At 39.7% G+C, this 20,655-nt stretch overlaps 1 protein-coding gene across 9 annotated transcripts in view; it reads left to right on the forward strand.

The window, feature by feature from the left end:
* The window catches only part of DERA (deoxyribose-phosphate aldolase), a 54,337-nt gene that overhangs the window by 29,362 nt on the left and 4,320 nt on the right, over positions 1-20,655 (forward strand). For 5 of the 9 annotated variants that reach the window (NM_001397107.1, NM_001397106.1, NM_001006248.2 and 2 more), the window contains one exon: positions 17,321-17,433. In NM_001397107.1, coding sequence (NP_001384036.1) covers positions 17,321-17,433 — 113 coding nt within the window. Of the gene's footprint in view, positions 1-2,715; positions 2,764-14,847; positions 17,434-20,655 lie in introns of those variants that run through there. The other 4 variants (XM_046939293.1, XM_046939291.1, NM_001397108.1 and 1 more) reach the window with 3 other exon arrangements.

Here is a 20,655-nt window from a genome sequence, read left to right on the forward strand (position 1 = left end):
AAAGTCTAAAGAGCAACGGAACCCTGTATACGTAAATAATATGCAAGAGAAACAAAAATGTTGAGAAAAGTATATAGAATCTTTGAGGGGACAGCAGAATTTTAGTGTATACAGTGAAGTCTGGATGTGTTTGCAGCCGTAGGACAGGGGGAGATAGTTATTTGAGGTTGTTCATATTTGCTGTACCAGGATGCCTGGTGACTCAGTTTTCTAATTTTGTGAAAGGTCTATTCTATTTATGGTGTTTTTCTGTAATCAGAAATAGGAATATAAACCTCTACTCAAGTCAAAGAAGAAATGCCAATGTAAAAACAGATGACATCCATCAGCTCATTACCTGTTCATTTGATTTTCATCATCCATAACAGTACTTGACTTTCCCTCCACCCCTTATCCATTTACAAATAGAGACTGTAGTATTTCTAGCTAAGTCAGGAAACCAGAAGATGGGTAGAATTGCTTGAGAAAGCAGAATGGATCCTGGTTTGCCTTCACCTTTGACAACTCAGTTAACTTCTCTGTTTTTCCATGCATAAAATTGACATTGCACATTTCATAGGGCTTTAGTGAGGTCTAGTAAATTAAGATACAAGTAGAAGTACATTCCTATCATTAGAAGGAATAAATTTTCCCTGTCTGCACATGAAGATGGAATGCCCTTGGTCACAGCTGAAACTGGGAAATTCAGCAAGAGAAATTCTGGGAATGTTCTGGTGCGAGCATATGACTGTGATTTCCCAGCACAGTCAATCCTGACAATGGCAGTGAAGGCAGGAGCTGGCACAGCTTGCCACAGTACTGCAGTGGGTGATGGCATTGTGCACTGCAGAATTGACTGGCACTGTCCTTAGATGCAGAGAGGTCACCTCCCTTCCACCATTTTAATAACACTCTACGCAAAATAGGAGAGATTTGCCATGCCTCCTACATGTCTCTTTTGCTATGCTTTAGTGTTGTGACATATCAGAAGAGTTTGAATCCCCATCTGCACAGATTTCTGCAACTTGACTTATGAGAAGGTAGCCATTTATACTTCAGCCTCTGAAACTAGTGTGAAATAGATTACAGTGAACGGGCAGGTACTGACAGTGTGGCATACTGCTGGGGGGGGGTCAGCCTTCTATTAACGAATCATCCTAAATACCTGGATAGTGTTTTTCTTTTGCTGATAGTCAAGATCGTTGCAAAGCACGTTAATTAAGGAATATCTAAATGGTATACTTTCAATTTACAACAACTGATGCAGAGAGGTGAGAAGGCACCCCTGTTGCGTTAATTTTCCCCATGAATGAAACCTTGTTTCTATGTTAAATAATTTGTTAGAATTTGAATTAAAACTTCTGAAGTTTCATATTGCCTCAGACTCAGAAATCGTTGCACAGTGAATAGTTCTAGTCAAACATGCCATCAAAATAACACGGCTTCATAGCAAAAACCTTTGCATCTGTGAAGCTCTGATACTGAAGGTAATGGTTTGAGAGAATGCAATTTTAAAACATGGGAATATTATGTAAAATCAATAGATGCACAGGGTACTATTTATTTCTCTGATACTTCAGGTTGTTTTTTAATTGTGTTAGCAGCAGGTGCTAAATTCCACTAAACAAGTGAAAAATAGAAATAAATATTTAATTTACCATATCTATCAATTATACAAAATTGGCTTATGAAATATTAAAGTATCTTTTAAGAGATTGCAAGTAGAACACCACTTAGAAAATACAGTCCCTTAACAGCAACTTAATATAGATGTGGAAATAAACTAGGCATGATTTTACGGTTGTAGGTCCTGGGATTTTTGTTTGTTTGTTTGTTTGTTTTTTTGTTAATTTTAAGGTGGCAGGGCCTCGTGAGTTCTTTACAGAGAGAGTGGTGAGGTGCTGGAACAGGCTGTCCAGAGAAGTTGTGGATGCCCCATCCCTGGAGGTGTTCAAGGTCAGGTTGGATGGGGCCCTGGGCTGCCTGGTCTGGTATTAAATGTGGAGGTTGGCAGCCCTGCCTGTGGCAGGGGGTGTTGGAGCTTGGTGATCCTTGAGGTCCCTTCCAACCCAAGCCATTCTGTGATTCTATGAAATTATTTTGAAGAATACATTCATGATACACTGGGAATACATGATCTTGAACATGAACAGGCCATTTTGAAACATTCTTAGACACTCATTCAAACAAACCCATTTTCTCATCAGGAACAGGAATGCTGTGAAAAACAAAGAAGCATACCAAAATGTGGACACATAAGCAAATCCCATATTGAGACATTAAAGTGGGACAAAAATTAGTCATACAAAACAGTTTAGTCCTTAGGAGATTGTGGGTAGTGTTGTTACCAGTAAGCTGGATCTTAAAACATACTGAGATCAATATAAAGACACCCACTAACTTTTAACAGATCAGTTCCTAATAGTGCTGACACAGTATTTCCAGGCGTTACTTCATTAAGTGCAGGGAAGCAGGCTGAATACACAAGCTCACTGCTGGGTTGCATGTTACTACAAACACATTCCTTGCTGAGCTAAATAGGACTGCCTATTTGATTGCAAGCATTTAAGCTTGCATTTAACAGCTTCCATTCCCTAAATGTTTTTAACTGCATTTTAAAAGGTCATATTCATAGAGTTTGTCAGTCTTTTCTCAAAGGAAAATATTTCAATCAGAATATGACAATACAGTATAGTAATATTCTTCACCATAGCTTTTCCCAACTTGCTCCTGCAGTTATTTGCACCACTTTTGGTGAGTTGTGCAAGAGCCAGAACTTTGTTGGTAAGTACTTTGATTGCTTCATCTGTCTCGCAGACTTTCTCTGCTCCTTTGATTCATAGCACCAAAGGACAACCCATGTTGGGAAGATCTTGAAAGGAATGTGGGAAATGCTTCTGGTTTATATCTTCTAAAATTAATTTTCTCAAATCAGAGTATCATAGATAAATAATTTTTAATTTGAACGTCTCTCAGATAAGGCGATATCTAGTTTCTCACTGTGTGTACTTTATTGTTACCCAACTGCAGTTGATTTTCCAGAGCTTCCTTTAATAGTCCTGCTTTTGAGTGGAATTTTCAAAGACAAAGATGACAGCAAAGTCCATGGTCTGTGGCAAGTCAACAGGGATCTGACATATGATTGCCTTTTGCCGCTTTGATGTCTCTCCCTCTAGCACTTCTGTTACAGAGAGACTTTCCCTGCAGTGTACTGATTTCTCAAGCTGATTTCCTGAGTTCTCAGTAAATCTAAGATGTAGAAAAGCTTCCTCCTTGTTGATGTCAGAACTTTGCAACAAATAATCTTCCTTCTTCAAACTTTGCCACTACACTGCCAATTCAATGTCCAGCTGATCAGCCTATCTCAAACATTGCAGCAGCAAAGTTTTGTAGTTTATCGGGAAGATTTGTTAATTCATCTCTAAAGAACCAAAAGGGAAACAAATGGAGATGTTCCATATTCCATGCAGCACATTAAACTTAAATTATGCAAAAGGAAATTATGAATCGTGTATCTTCAAAAGCATCTTTCCCACTGGTCCTGGAAAATGGACGTTCAGAGAGCTCAGGGGAAATGCAAAGCTTTACACATAAATGGAGCTTTGACAGGAACCCAAACCTCAAGATGAGAAAGCATCTTGGTGGGGTGTGATGGAAAAAATGCCATGTTTCTCCAGGCCTCCAGATGCCAGCATGAGGAAAGGTAGCATTTACACGTGGTACTCTGGTAACAAGACACTGTGTCTGTGCTCTTGATAGCTAACCGCTTATATTTCTGTTGTAATCAGGAACAGTTTGTGGCCTCTCTGGAGGTAACCAGATTTAGTTTCTGAGCAATTTGCTTGGTTATGATCGCAGTGCAGTTGCAGCTTTGAGCAGGCTCCTCTCCTCAGGGAACTTCAGCTGGACGGGCTCTGTGCTAAAGCAGCTATGCCATTTTCAGCCACTTCCAGTGCCTGGATCTGAGTTACAGCTCACTTAGTTTTTAACTAACTGCCTCCAGAGTGCACTGCAGAAATGCTGGCTTACTGCTTAAAAGTAAAACCAAACAATCCTAGCAAAATAAACAGAGCTACTCCATACTTCTGATCTTCCTTATGAGTTCATTAGCAGAGACTTGCTCTTATTATGAAGTAAGAGTTGAATACATGAGAGAAAGTTAGGAAGACAGCAATGTATTTTTCTGTTGAAATGTTCAAGCAAGAGAGTTAAAAAAAAGTGTAAGTATGTCAGTGTGTGATAGGGTGATGGATGAAGAGAAATCTTGAGGATTTAAGGGATTCCTTTGCTTTTTGTGCACTGTTTCTGCAGCGAAACACAGGAATATGCAAAACACTTTACAATCCACAAATGAAAATACTATAAATTAGAACAAAGAATTATTAATTGCTAATGCTGCTGCAATTCCTTACTTGGCAGTAGTTCAACAAATAGTTCTGCCTGCTGACGTTATTACCTGAAGTCTGCCTCATGAAAGACAGAAACAAGAGAGGCTGCAGCTGTCTGAGAGGAAGTTTTAAATGCTGGAAAGCAAAAGGAAGATAAGACTAGAATGTGTGCAAGTTGGAAGGAGATGGGGCATTTGAGGCATCAGTGATGCATTCTGTATTATTCATAGCCTTGATTCTGATTCAGCTTGTAGGTTTTCTGCATTTTCATTTGCTAAATTAGGTGGGACATCACATAAAGACTAAAGTAGTCAGTGAAACGTAGAAAGGTTTAGATCATCATGATCATACAAAGCTTGCAGATGCCTTTCCACAAAATGTGCATTGCTACAGCCCAGAATTTTATCTAAATATACTAGTGAATAATTTAAAAAGACCTGTTTATTTTTTAATAAAAAAGAAACATATAAATTGGCTGAGTGTTCCTAATGTTACTTACAGCTGCCATTGAGCAGATGTTAGGGTTTCTTAGTGGTATGTTAGACCAAAATAAGTTTTATGAATAAACAAATAACTTCGTTTTATTACCAGCTCTTTTAGACTGATTCTCTCCTAAATTCACAACAAATGGCTTTTAAAAGTCTCCTCATAAATAATTACCTTTCTTGTGCCACTTTTTTTTTTGTAGGCACTTGGATTTTAATTACGATGATGAACTATTTTAATGAATTGTTGAATAAGTTTATCTTTTCAGGGCTGAATCCATGCTCCGTTTTTCTTTGACATAGTTGGTTCCTGAGAATTTAATCCCTTTAAAATTCTTGCTATTACTCCTCATCCTACACTTTCACTCCCCTTTATAAATTCACACCGACAATGCGAACAGCATGCAGCAGCATCCTTTTCTTCTGATCTCCCCATGTACACACCCATCTTACCTTTCCGGTTAACAACAGCCTACTGTTACCAGTAACCATTTTGTTTAACTCAGTCATTTTGAGCACAGAAAGTTTGAAGAGATAGCTAATTAAATGGAGACAATTGATTTTTACTTTCAGATAATGTTTGGGAGCTTTAAAACACTCTACAGAAGATGGCTGTTAAAGTGGGTATTTTGTTTAGTTGTTAGACAAAGCACGTGCAACACTACTGTACTGAGCTTCAGCCAAATGTTTTCCGATGTAAATACTTACAGATGCGTATGTGTGTGCTTTGATGTGGAGAAATGCTAAGCACACAATTCCTTGTGACTTCAATTGTGATTCAGTGACTTGGAAAAATGACAGCTTTATGGAAGTGCGTACATCTTTATTGAGATGGCAAGGAGAAAAGATAGGTGGCAGGTTTTATAAACTTCATGGATCTTAAGTCTCGTGGCACGGTCAACTTTTACTCAATTAGAACCACCTGCTAATAATAATAAAAGAAAGCACAGATAATTTAAACTTCTATAGTTTTCTTTTAGATTGAGTATGGAAACCAAGTGTGTGTCACGATCCCACTCTTGGTAGAATAATCACGAGTCACTACAATAAGTATAAATACCAAGTTAGGCACTGTTAGAAGTCATTGCTGAAAGTGTTGATCCTGCAGGGCTTTGAATTTACTGGATTAGGATCTGTCACATAATTATATCTGTTCCTTTAGGGTGCAGCCTTGGGTACCTTTGTTCACTGCTGTGTTTTGCGTGATCTAAACTTTGCATGCTTAGGACCAAACTCAAGTGGGGAGACAGTACGGACATCTTTTTCTATTGTGCCAAGAGCTTAATATTTCAGAAGGAAAGGCATAATGAGGTGGTTGTGCTTCCCGGTGTGACGTTGATACTGTCACCAGTGCTGCATTTTGCCAAGTGGCAAGCCAAGGATAATGTCCTGCTTAACCTCTTCTGTTACACAATGCGTAAGCGTGGTTGAAGAAGCCATTGCTATCAAATTAAGGCTCTAAAGTATTTTTCCATGCAAAGATAAGAACTTTAGATAGATATATTTTTTCTGTAAGAACATTAAATGCACCATCTCAATGAATAGTGACATTTAATAACTCTCCACTAATAGCAGTGAGGATACATATATATATCTAACACAAAGAGAATTTGATACACAATTTCTTTCATTCCCAGTATTTCAATAAGAAGAATGAAATGCTGGCATACAAAATGACATATTTTTAGTGTTGGTTTAGAAAAAAGTAAAACCTATAGGTAACATCTAGATTTGAAGATTAAAATATCATCTTCATTTTTCCAATGTGTTAACCAAATATGTATTTCTGCATCAGTTATGTTTAACCAAAAGCCAGGCAGTTATTTGATCAGATTTTTGGTACTTTTGGATCACAGTTCTTACCACACTTGCAGTCTCTGACCAGATTAGGACACAGACTTCGGTCATGTGGAGGGGAAGAAACAACATCCCAGCATGTTAAATACCTTCTTATGAGTTGCTGATGGTACTTAAGAGTTCTGTTGATTTCCTTCCTTTTTTAACTAATTCTTTATACATTGTTATGCCAGAAAAATCAGCAACATGCCTTCATAAAGCATCCCTTTGAAATAAAATTGGTAGTTTTGCCATGTAAGCATCATTAATAATACAGCTGAGGGGGAAAAAAAAGATTTCCTAACAAAAAAACACAGGAGTGAGTCTTTCCCTGACCCCCAGCTGAGAGGTGCTTCCTGCTCAGAGTGTGGCTGCACAGTCAGAGCTTTTGGTTGGGTTTTTTGTTGTTGTTTGAGCAGCAAGACTTTTGGTATTCAGGCCACCTGAAGAGGTGGAAACCTTCTGAAATAACCCTCCTGACAGTAGTGAAAACGCTCTACCCCGCAGCCCACACTTGTGGGTTTTTTGCAGCTTTGCCAGCTATCAAATTATCAAGGTGGGAAAAGAGGAAGCACTCTGAGAGGCAGGCTTGCTGGGAAGGAGGAGCTGTGAGTGAGCTTGTTATAATTAAATGTATATATTATTAAATTATCTTAAGGAAAAAGAAGAAACAACTGATTTTTTTTTCCATTTTGTCACTTCTGCCTTGAGATACACTACCTTATTTATAACTAAGTCTGGGGTGTTTCTCTTTTGGTTCTTGTTGCATCAGAAGGAGAGCGCACAACACCTACACCCATGGCAAAGCCTTTGTGTTCATAAGTTGGTTGTATTGAAGATTTTCAATTGTCATAAAAATGAAACCAAGAGCTTTAACATATTCCACGTAATCACGTGATTACTGGAGGGAGATGGTTGGACTTGCTATGCAAACCTGTAACTATCATCTCATTTCTTCAAGACAGGTAGAAACAAAGACATTATAGACTGGGGTCTGGTGAGATCTGTCACTTACTATTTTTCAGGCAAAGGCAGGACATTGGCTCTTGGAAAATGTCTTTGACACTGAAAATCTCCCCAGAACAGAAGTGCTGTAGAAGCCTCTGCCTGTGCCAGCTGCCTTGTTCTGTGTAGGGACAAAATGGCTGAGCAGCTGATGCTGGATATTTGTCTTCTGCATTACAAAGAGGATGGATGCTGAGCAGATTCTGACTGTGGCATTAAGACATGACTTTTAAATCTCAAAAATCAATTGCGCCGTCCTCTGGGTTAGAGTCAGAACAGAATCTTAAACTGCTTTTGCTACAAAGTGTTGAAAAACACTCAAAGTGACATTGAAATGTCCTGATTTAGGCTCTATTATGTGTTTTTTCTTTTAATCTTTAAAATTCATAGCACCTTCTAATCTTGATAAAGCAGACTAATTTTCTAGTCTCATTGTTCAGTATGGAGTATCTCCAAATGGTTTTTAAGTTGCTCTTTCAATGTGAGTAATTTTGTTACAAGCTAATAGATGGTATGTAAGCATACCTGAGTTTTAATGTTAACATATTTATTTCTGAGTTGCTATCAACATTAAACAGTACAAAGCTAAATCTGGTTGCTACAGCATGGTATGTGAAATGCCGTGTAGTGCTGTTATTCCAAGCAGTCATGGATATTTATTATTTCCTTCCAAGTGCTATTGCTATTAGTGGTAGATATATCAGGGCTTTAGCCAGAGTTTGTAAAATGTCATGTACTAGACAACATTTTGAGAGACTAAGATGTATTGATCCAAAGCCAGGGATACCAGTAGATGCCTAGAACATTGCTGGTTTAATTATATCACAGCTTAGGATGGCTTATCATTGCTTAGATTATTTAAAGTGTGAACAAGTAAATGATGCAATGCAGTGCAATGTTTTTAAGTTAGGTTGATGGGGGAAATTTTGAAATAACATCTAAGTTCTCCCACAACATTTTCTTTTCTCACTCAGCTCGGTGAGAGCACGTGACTTGGTGCTGAGAACCTGAATGCCTGCCCCTAATCTGAAAGGGGAGGCCAGCCTTTATGTTGTTTGATAAAGCAGCAACTTGTTTTTGCAACAACTTGCAAAGTGATAAGAAGGTATGCAGTGGTTCCTTCTCATAAACCCTGCATACTTGTAGATGCTGTATGTGTGATAGTAATACTGCAAAAGCAAGAGAAGGTCACCTTCCCCTCTTAGTCCATGGCCATATCCACATTCCTGTGCAGACACCATGTGTTGTTAAAACCTTTAGTTCTTTTATATGGAATTCAGCCTTTGCTGTCTTTGCAGCAAGGAGTGGGAATGGGGTGCTGAAGGTGTGACTGCCTTTTTGAGGGTAGCCTCTGTGTAACAGTGAAGACAGCAGTGGCAGCGAGTGGGAGCAGCTCTGCTGCTGTGGGCTGTCCTCCAAGCATGCTGCAGAGCACTGCCTCTAGATTTTATGCAGTGCTACAGCTATGCTCAAGTGTAACACAGTACTGTTGCCAGCTCCACAGTGCAGTTTGTGAAGTATTTTATTCTGGAATTATTTTCAGTTGTTTGTGGTTCTTCTACTCTTCAGGTTCTTTGGTAGCTGATGGAACATCCCCCTCTTAAAAATAATTGTGCTGCTACTCTTTTGACCCAGTCCACTCTTCTCTCCACTGCATAAAAGTGCCATGGCTGCTTGCCCCTTGTTTTGTCACAGGTGTTGTGCAGTGGAGATGCCGTGGCCCAGTCACCTGGGCCAACACCGTGCCATTAGTCTCACCTTCTGCCTGGGTGCATGGGGGCATGCTCCCAAACAGAACCCGTGTTCTCATGTTAGAGCAGAGAGGAGATTTGCACTGATGTCTCCTGTGTTTTTTGTCTTGCTCAAAACTGGAGGCAAACCATTAGTTCTATTAGTCTGTGAAAGATCACAGAATGGTTTGGGTTGGAAGACACCTTTAAGATCATCTAGTTCCAACCCCCCTGCTATAGGCAGGGACACCTCCCTCTAGACCAAGTTGCTCAAAGCCAGGCCTCGAATGCCTCCAGGGAAGGGGCATTCACAGCCTCACTGGGCAACCTGTTCTTTTGTATCACTACCTTCACAGTAAAAAATTTCTTCCAAATATCTAGTCTAAATCTACCCTCTTCCATTTTAAAAACATTTTCCCTCACCCTGTCGCTGCACACCCTTGTAAAAAGTTAGCTTTCCTGTAGGCCCCTTTCAGGTCACTGGAAGGCTGCTCTAAGGCCTCCTCAGAGACTTCTCCAGGCTAAAGAGCCTCAGCTCTCAACCTGTCCCCACAGGGGAGGTGCTCCAGCCCTCTGATCATCTTGGTGGCCCTCCTCTGGACCCGCTCCAACAGCTCCATGTCCTTCTTGTGCTGGGGGCTCCAGAACTGAACACAATACTCCAGGTGGAGTCTCATGAAAGCAGACCAGAGGCGCAGAATCCCCTCCCTTGACCCACTGGTCACGCTTCTCTTGATGCAACCCAGGATTACAGTTGGCCTTCTAGGCTGCAAGCGGATGTTGCTGGCTCATGTTGAATCTGTCATCAACTGACACCCCAAATTCTCCTCAGCACTGATCTCAAGCCATTTTCCACTCAACCTGTATCTGTTCTTGAGATTGCCCTGACCCAGATACAGGACCTTGCACTTGGCCTTGTTGAACTTCATGAGGTTGGCATGGGCCCACCTCTCTCCCTGCTGTTAACTCTCCGAAATAAACAGCACTCGGACTAGATAAGCTGAGAGGAAAGGTACATTTTTTCTTAGTGATTATTGTATGCTTACCATTAAGTGTTGGAATGCACTGGTTTATTTATTCATCCTACCTTTCGCTTGTCATGTGTCATTAGGCAAACTGCTTACCCAGTTTTAGTATTGCCATCTGCAAAAAGAAATAAGGTTAATATAGGTTGTATACTGTAAAGCCCTTGAGTGTAATGCATGGTACACATTTTTGAGTAAATAACATAAAAATCTCGGGGAAGTAACGTGACATTTAACAAGCAGATAATGATACAGGGATTCCTTAATCTTCTTTGTGGTCCCACTCATTGCTCTTGGGAGTGTATCCTGCTGTTCTTCATTGAAGAGGACAAGGAAGGACTACTGCAGAGGCACATAACTGCCTGTACTGCTCCTGCAGTCATGCACATCCTAACACTGCTTCTATTTGGTACTATGGGAGGGAACCGGGAACATGTTTCTTTTTTCTGTGCTTTAGTGTGGTTTGGAGCCTAAAACCAAGAGCCACCATGGACGGGGATCCCAGCTGTGGCCACTGAGATCGGAGTATGTCCATTATTTCTCTTCTCTTTTACCGTGCACAGGAGGATTTGGATTGAAAGAAATACTCTAAAAATAACAAAAGCCAATGCCTTGTAGCAGAAGGAAAGAAAGTGGTATGGATCGTTCTTTTGAACCTTCTAAACACAATTTAAATGAACACACAAGAATCTAATACTAATTAAGTAATAGTATCCTATGGAGACCTGTGGTAGATACTATAATAGTGCATTAGCAAGCTATACATAATTCAGCAATGCTGAATTCCTTCAGAGATCACCTACAGGGAATTTTGCATAAGTATGGACTTAATAATTTGTCCCTTCATGTGTGTGCGTAATTGTTCCTAAGGGCACTATTTGGCCTGCAGATTGCCCGTTACCAGAGATGGTGTACAGGAAAGGAAACATCCATTTCTAGTCTTGAAAACCAACTGAGATGGTAGGGTAGGTCATTAGAAAGGTTGTCTTACTTGTAAACAGACATAAAACATGGAGCCCCACGTTCAGATTCATTTTTTGCTCCATGCAGGCACTTTTCGGAAAAGAATTGCAAAATTAAGTTCACAAAATACCAAATTATAAGCCGGCAGTTTCAAAAATGGTAGCATAGCTGCAGGCTCTGAAAAGATGCATAGGCACCTGAGCAAGTGGTCTGACACAGTAGCCATGTGTGATGGAGCTGAAGCAGCTCAGTGAGCTACTGCTGAAGCATGTTGTCACAGATGTGTATTCTCTTAAATTAAAAAATTAAGCTGTCAGGAAATATATTTTATCTTGCAACTGGAGTAGAGTAAGGATGTGTAAGTGGACTAATATGATGTCTCAGCTAATAAGAATTAGCCACTTATGTTAGCCTGGCCACTCATTTTCAGAGGTTTGATCTTAAGATCCTTATTTTTAGGTACTCTTAAAAAAAAAATGTCTTGCTCATGGAACTCTACACATATTTGATAGTGATATTATTACTGCTGCCTTGTCAGCACAAACAGCAGGGGCTTACACCGGTCTCCTCAACAGCATGACTGTGCCACCAGATTGAGAAGTCCTGTAAGGGAGTGCATCTACCCAACGTTGCCACACTTTGTTATAGCCCAGTTGCAGCAACCAGATACATTTCTACTCACTAGAAGTACATACTAGGTAACATAGCATAATTATCCCTCTGCAAGCATATGTCTCTGAACTATTGTTTAAAACTGCCAGATGCATCTTTGTTCTTTTTTAAGAGTAAGGCAACAACTCAGACTCCATAATTATAATCGTTCCCTAAGGGCATTTGAAGCACTTTGCAACCAAAAGGTTGTGATTACTCTGCAATTGCTATACTGCTTATTATTGCTTAATTATGGAACCGTAATATGTTTCCTGGATGCTGTCAGCTAAGTAGCATTATTTGGCTGTCACGCTCTGCTTCATTTTTGCATGGGACAGGGAAGCTTTGTGATGTTTTGATATGATGGAGGAGATAGCAGTAGGATGGCCAGCTCAATTCTGGCCTTCAGGAGAACAGGATGTTGAATTCTTGCTCTGCCAATTTCTTGTCTTGGGTAAGTCTTTCCCTACACTTGGGTGCTTAAGGCTTAATGAGTATGTGGGATAAATAGTGGGCCTCATCTTAACCTCTAGGTGTGGGTTCAAGCTGCTTAAGCCACTACTTTCAGCATGTGGAAATCCAGCTGGCTTGGTTTAAATGGTCTTCAGTGAACTACAGTGGCTGAGGTGTGTGCGTAGGGTGAGAGAGCAGAGGAATAGAGTTTTAATATCTGGAAATATTCTAGCTAGTGTCACAGGGCACAGTGATCACAGCTTAAGTGGCCTGGCTCTCAACTGTGTAGAGAACTCAGTTTCTCTGTACAGACTGCATTGGTCACATTCCTTGTGGTTTACACAAATTTCTGCCTCCATTTAAATTAAAGCAATGCAGTTTTTGCTTGCTTGGCCTTGGTGCCGTTACTGGGTTCACAGCAAGCCCAGCTGAAACAGACATCTGATACTGCTGTGTTGCATAGGGGATGTGAGGTCTGCACTCTTCACTGATTCAATGAGTCGTGCCTGACTCACTGAAAGGCAAATGTACTTTTGCAGTTGCACTGTGAAAAAGAGTGAAAATGTGGCCTTTTCTAGACTCACTGGGCCTACAAGTCTACCCTGACAGACTCATTTTGTGTTTTATGTAACCTACCCAAATGAAGGAGAAAGAAACAAGTGACCCAGGGGTTAATTTAACGTCGGCCTTGATATTCATGGGAAGATGGGTGATAAATTTGGGGTTCTAAATCATCACCTAAGTTTCCAGATGAAACTCCTACTGAACTTCATTCCTTAGACTTGTTTTTGAAAACATGAATAAGAAATAGAATTGATGAAACACTTTTGTTATTACAGGGTTGGCATAAATTCTACTTAATGAGGTGCTTTTTATGGCAGCGGTTGATTTTTAAATCCCCCTTTTCATTACTGAGATCTCCACTTTAATAACACATTACGTTGCAGAGCGCTTTGCTAGCATGCATCTTCCAAATTCTGTGAGAGGCTGCCTGGAGTCCTGCATGGAAGCTCTCGAATCATGAATAGAATTTGCTCAGGAAATAAAAATATATTGTTTTCTTTGGTAGAGGATGCTACTAAATTGGCTGTATGTTTGTCTAATAATCACATCTAAAGCTGATTATTCTGGTAATAGCCTTAAGATATTACTTAAAAATAAATATATAAATGCACTACTTTTGTACTAATACTAGTTTTTAATCTCTTCTTGTTTCTGTGAAGTCTGAATGAGATTTTCAAAATTGAATAATAATTTGATCCGTTAATCTTTTGAAGCTAGTAATTTTATTTTCCCCTCTTTGCAGTCTCTGAGGCTCGCAAATGAATAGAGCTTCATTACTGGAGTCTGCATTTAATAACCATTATCCATTATCTTGTAATTAAGACTCCCTGTAACGAATCATGAGGACAATGCAAAAATACATAGTACATTTCTTTAATGAACTGGAAAATGTTCATCTTGTTCTATTTAGTAATGAGTTGCTGAATAGTCGTTAAATCCACTGGAGAATAGAGCTAGATGGATTTTGAAGACTATCTTGAGTTTGTGGTTAATCTATTAGAATTAAAATTTCATCTTCTATTTTTATCAACAGCTGATTAGAAGTCATTCTGTTTGACCAAATTGATTAGAAGACCATATACAAGGGCAGCTGTTGTTTAATGAAAGTTTTTAATGAAACTGTACCATAGAGACTTGTAATTATAAGACTTACAAAAGCTTTGACTTACCTTATACTAGAAAAAATGAAAAGTATTGCAATGAAGGACTTTAAGTGCTGCATTTCAAAAGGGAAATTAGAAGTATAATTTGGCACTCTTAAAGTTTCACTTCCACTATTTGTTTTAATGGGAATATCAGATGTCCATACTGTCTCTCTGACGGAGGATAGCTCTGAAATGTATAACTCAACTCTCTCTCATATGTGCTCAGTTCCCTGCATGGCTCAGTAAGCTTTTAATTGCCTCTTTTCATATTGCAACTTCTTTGCAGTTAGAACTTTTTTCCTGAGTAGTCATTTCAGTTTAGAATGGGAATGTTGTAGCATGGTGCAGTTTAAACGCCATTGAATGCCTAGGCAGGAAAGCTGCAGAAAAAAACAAACACAGATTTACAGGAGGCAGTGTTAGTGATGAAGTTTGATTATGTTTAAATTACAGGACACTGAAACATGCCTGGTTTTGTCTCAACTTCCCAACAGGTTGAAACATAGCTGCGTGCCAACCTGCGTCAGAAAGACAGGTCTCTAGAGCATATCACAGCACACTGTCAGAATGTAGTCAAGGCATCTCCTTTGAGCCAGCAGTGAAAGTTCCCTTTCTTACTCTAGGGGATGTCATAGAGGCTTCATCATTCAAATAAGAGACAAAATGGACCTTAAGCCAAATCTGAAGTGGAAGCAGATGCAGTTCCAATTGACTGAAGTGGATGATGCACTACTACGCTATGTTTGAATTAGTCCTCTTCTCCTCACGATTACTTTTGATAATTAATGATCCCACAGTACACCTTTTCTAAGAAGAAGTAGGTTCCCAGGGGTGAAGTATGCTCTATTCCAATTAAAGAACTTTTGTCACTGTATTGTGTCAGCGAGGGATCAGACACTGCAAAGCAATTTTTTTTTGCTAGTTTCTTAGCTTTTTGTAATACTGCACTGCTGAATTTGTTTTAAGGCCACCCAGAACAGCAAGAATGTACAAGAACACTACACAGGTATTCAGGACAGACAGTGAGAAAAATTGTGTAAAAGTGAGAAAACATGAAATAAACAATAAGTCAAGGTTAACTCTCCTTCTTTAAATAACACAGTTTTTTTTAGTATTGTTACTGCATTATATCAGACCATGGCTTTAAGTATTGTAATTTGCAGTGTTACAATTACAAAATGCATAAGAATGGAGTTGTTCCCCTGTTTACAGTATTACACAGCTGGTTTCATTAAACACACATGGGATTTTTTTCTATTCACTTCAAACGCTATGTGAAATATGATACTAGACTGTCAAATGTGAGACCAAATTGATGCAAAGTTGTATTAAAAACCTGATGAAAATTGTTTCTATTCAGAAAGATCCTTGTGGAAATATTAAAATATTGATATATATGCAAAATTTGTTTAGAGAAAATCATTGGCTTTTTTTTTTGTTGTTGTTGTTATTCTGCTATATTCCTTTTATGTATATGTAACACATGCAGCACACATATATAATGTATGTCCGTACAGGAACATATATGTGAGTTGGTCCAAAAGTAATGCCTCCTATTTATTTCCTTGGAAGCTACAACAGATGCAAAAAGCACAATGACACTATCGGATAGAGCAAATTCTCAGCTACTAAGCACTCTTTTTCAACATAGTCACCACCATTAGCTGTGCATTTTTGCCACCAATGAACAAGAGCCTTCACGCTGTGCTCATAAAAATTTGCAGTAGCAGAGATGACCCTCTGTTTCACAGCTGCTATGACTATATCATTGCTAGGAAAATGTTGCCCATGCAATCCATCTTTGTCATTAACCTGAGAATATGAAAGTCACAGGGTACCAAATCTGGACTATACAGCGGGTGTGGTAGGACAGTCCAGCCAGGGCTGGCAGTGTACTCCACGATCTTCAAACTGGCACTGGGCCTAGTGTTATCACGTTGCAGGAGAAAAGTTATCTTCTTCTCCAGCCTAATTCTGGAAGTTTGAGCATTCAGCTTAGTCAGCATCATGGTATAGTGGTCAGAGTTGACGATCTGTCTGAGTTCCAGGAAATCCAGAAGGATCACCCCTTTTCTGTCCCAAAAGATGGTGCACATCACTTTATCTGCTGAAGGTTGCATCTTGAATTTTTTCTTTGATGGGGAATTCAATGTGGCTACTCCATGGACTGCCAGTTTGGCACTGGCTCATAGTAATGACAGCACTTCTCGTCACCAGTAGTGATGAGATCCAGGAAACTGTCACCTCCAGCCTTGTATTAGTTCAGTAGGTCTTGACAAACTTGCATATGGTGATCTTTCTCTTCCTCGATGAGCATTCATGAGACCCACCTGGTGCAAACTTTGCAATATTCCAACATTGCCACCATCGTTTCCAATCCATTGAAGCCAATATGTGCACATAAATAACATAGTCTGCAGTCATGACCTACAGATTCACATACATAGATGAGCTGATGGAGATGTTCTTCATTTTGTGGTGTGACAGCTGAGCATGGCTGTCCAGAACTGGGCACCTTGCACCACCTCATTGTGCTTACATCTACTGTTCGGTTTCCATAAAATCTCAGCAAGCGTCGATGAGTGTCAGTGGGTGGCATTTTTTCTAAATGGATGAATTCAGTGACACACTTTTGCTTCATATGCACTTCCATATCAGATGCCATCTGTCACACAGAAACAAAATTTAATAGAATATTGGTGGTAAGGTTCAACCTCTACTGCCATACCACCACCGTCTGTTTCTGATGTTTTGAGTCAAGGTAGTAAAATAGGAGGCATTGTTTTGGAGCAGCCCTTGTAATATATTGGAGTTTATAGAAAGGATTCTTGATGTGATTTCTAGGGCAGAGAATTAAGAGCTGACGTACTCATTTAACCCCTGGGATGCCTGAGTTGTTCTGAAACCAGATGGGTACCTCACCTTCCTGCTCTAGTCTTTGCAGGTGCAAAGTTGACATTGATACCACAGGGATGTGTAAAACGGATGCTTTGTAATTGCTATGAAGGATGAAAACATCCTTGGAGGGTGTGAACTACACATATGCACAGTGGTTCTCATTCTAAAACTACCATAAAGATTTTTACTTCCTTTAAGGTTCTGATTTTATAAAGACATCTACAGGAAAGGAAGTGGAAAATGCGACTCTTCCAGTTGGAGTAGTCATGATGCGAGCCATTAAAGAATTCTACTGGCAAACTGGCTTTAAGGTAATTCTCATGACCCTTCTGAAAATGAACCAAACAGGTTTTCTCAGAACATCGTAAGACTGTAAAATTTTCAAAATACAGCATATATAAATCTACATACATTAGCTTCCATGATTATAGAGCAATAGGCAATGGGCAATGGGATTTCTGTGTTGTATTCCTTTCTGTTTACTAGTAATTTAAACAACAAAAAAATCCAAAACTGAAACACAGTTTTGCCTTTCCTCTCTTGAGTAACTGTCAGCTCATTCCCTGAAACCTTTGCAATTTTGGTACATCACACATTGCATTTGGTTTTGAGTTTTGTTTCACCATGTAAGATATTTAAATGGTCATCTCAGTGACAGGACGAATAATCTCAAACTGACAGTGATTGGCATACTCCCATAAGCTTCATTGGAGTTGTACAGACGTATAGACACAAAGAGTTCATCCAGAGTACAACTCTATTTTCTGACTTAGTTCTGGCAACCCAAAGAGTAAATTCCGCTCATTTCTCCCTTGCTGGAGGAGCTTTCTAAGGCAACAAGAAGGCAGATCCAGTTGGATCCTGTTGTCTGAAATGGAGGGAGAGCAAGACAGGCTGGGAGAGCATTGCACTCTTTATCTGATAGTCAGGACACTATGAAGGAAGGTCAGGGGAGGTGAGGAGCAGAGAGGAGTCTATGAACTGTCTGTGCATCTATCCTGTTGCTAGAGCAGAGAAAGGAGGAGGTTATTCAGAAAGGCTTATGCCACCTTCCATTTCCTATATCTACAGACAAGCAGAGCTCCTTCTTAGATCATAGAATCATAGAGTGGCCTGGGTTGAAAAGGACCTCAAAGATTATATAGTTTCAAACCCCCTGCTGTGGGCAGGGTTGCCAACCAGTAGACCAGGCTGACCAGAGCCACATCCAGCCTGGCCTTTTGAATCCCTCCAGGGATGGGGCATCCACAACCTCTCTGGGCAACCTGTTCCAATGCATCACCACCCAGATCTGCTGCAGGTACTCAGCAGTGTGCTTTTCCCTTACCTATGGCCTCAGGGAAGGAGGCGTCATGTAGCTAAGACTCTCCAATTCTGGGCCACCTTTCTATCCTTTCCAACTTACCCTTCGTTCCTATCAGCAGATGATGTGATGCTGGGACATGGGATGACCAGTGGGACAGAGGCTGAGATGGCTTCAGGGGCTGTTGGAGCTTGAGGAGCACATCATAACAAGTTACATGTGTCCTTCTGCCCTTAGTAGTTGTCTGGGTGAGGCTGGCATGGATCCCTGGGCTGCTTTTACTCCTCCCTTCCCCAGTTTGCATCTCTGCCTGCCATACAGCAGCTCTAGCCTCTCTCATAGTCTTGCTTCTGCAGAAGCATCATTGCTGCCAACTGGAGGCAGATCCCTTGGGCCAAGTGACTCGCCTCCGTACAGGTGCTGCTTGCAGGAGCCATGTGCCAAAGGCTAGGCATCAGCACAGCTTTGTACATATAATTGGATACAAATGTTGAATTCACCTTTTGCTTTAAAAGAATGTATTCATGGTATAAAATGTGTTATTCAGAATAAGTGCTTATGTCTGTGTATGTCAGAGAATTAGATGTAAACTGACTTTGTGTGCTTTTATTAACTGAAGACAATATTATCAGCGACAAGAGATTTCTAAATGGTTTCTTTAGCAAACTAATTTTGCTGCTGTAGGGATCCTTTCTAGCAAGGCGTTGGCTGGGAAAAACAGGTTAATACAGAAATTAAACTTGTTCGAGGATAGGAACAAGTTGCAGAGTAACATTTATTGAATGATAAGCTGTGGTGGTGATATGAAAAGTGTGCAATATAATGGGAAATAATCTTTTCCTGTCATTATTGAAGGACATACATAAATTGGTTTTTCTGTTGGGAAAACCCCCAATCCAGAAAAACTTATTACTTTTAATAATATAAGGTGAAGAGAAAATTCTTGAGGAGATGAACTTATTAAGCAAAATAATGAAATGCTGTGAAACAGCAGGGAAGTGGTAGCCGGACTTTATACCGCTCTCGAATTAAATGTCCCCCCCCGTCTCCCCTCTCCTTTCCTTTTTTATGTTTTATGGCAGTCAGATGTGCAGTAAATGGAGGAGAGGACAGTCTTGATTTTGTCAGTTTTTTGGTTCCTTCTTTTTTTGCAAAGAGCTTTCAGAATTTGCTAAAAGGGAAAGGAATTTTGCATAGTGTTTTTAGTTATCTTATTTATTAACTGTTTTACTTGTTTTTGCCACAGATTATCTCAAAGAGCTGTAGTATTTCTAGGAAGAAATCTAAATTTGAATTTGATTAGGATTTATCTTCCTTAGGGAAAACACAGTCCCAGTATTTTAATTTATTGTCTAGAGGATGCTTTTCCAGTTGACGTGCTTTAAATTCCTTTTGGAAATCTAATGTTAACAGATGTATGCATACACTTATGCATCCATCCATCCATCCACAAAAAGATAGTCTTTGTGTTTGGATTTATCAAGCTTTTCCTGTTATCGTTCTTTATAATCTTACTGGAAATATGTTGTTATCACAATACTTCAGTGTTAAAGAAGGATTTATTCTATTTGTTTGTCCTGAAATCACTATTAAAATTACCAAAGTTATTTAAAATGACAGATAATTTTAGATTCTATTGTCATATCCATAAGGTACAAAAAACAAAACAAAACAAAAAAAAAACAATGCAGTGAGCTTTCAGGAAAGTATATACAGAAATCAGAATGGTAATTCTTTCTCGAGGAGGCTAAACAGAAGGACTAACCAAGATAAAGATGTATGGCAGAAGGAAATGTAGAAAGCATCACTATGTGCTACTGTGAATGTTGTTCAGATTTTCTGCATTAATGCAGATACGCTTTTTCTTAATTCTACTTATTCTTCTAGAATGTTAAAAATCTGCTGCTGGCCAACATCTGAGGTAATGCAAGCAACAAACTTTCTGACCAGGATTTTGATAGCTGTCCTTTACAAATTCTGTCTTAGAATGAGATATGTGTAAATGGCACATAACCAGAAGGGTGCGCTGCAGGTCACCTCCATGCTGGCTCATGGGATCACAGAATCATAGAATCATAAAATCATAGAATCACAGAGCGGCCTGGGTTGAAAGGGACCACAATGATCATTGAGTTTCAACCCCCCTGCTATGTTCAGAGTTGCCAACCACCAGACCAGGCTGCCCAGAGCCACATCCAGCCAGGCCTTGAAAGCCTCCAGGGATGGGGCA

The sequence above is a fragment of the Gallus gallus genome, chromosome 1 (assembly GCF_016699485.2).
Source record: "Gallus gallus isolate bGalGal1 chromosome 1, bGalGal1.mat.broiler.GRCg7b, whole genome shotgun sequence".
Taxonomy (NCBI): domain Eukaryota; kingdom Metazoa; phylum Chordata; class Aves; order Galliformes; family Phasianidae; genus Gallus; species Gallus gallus.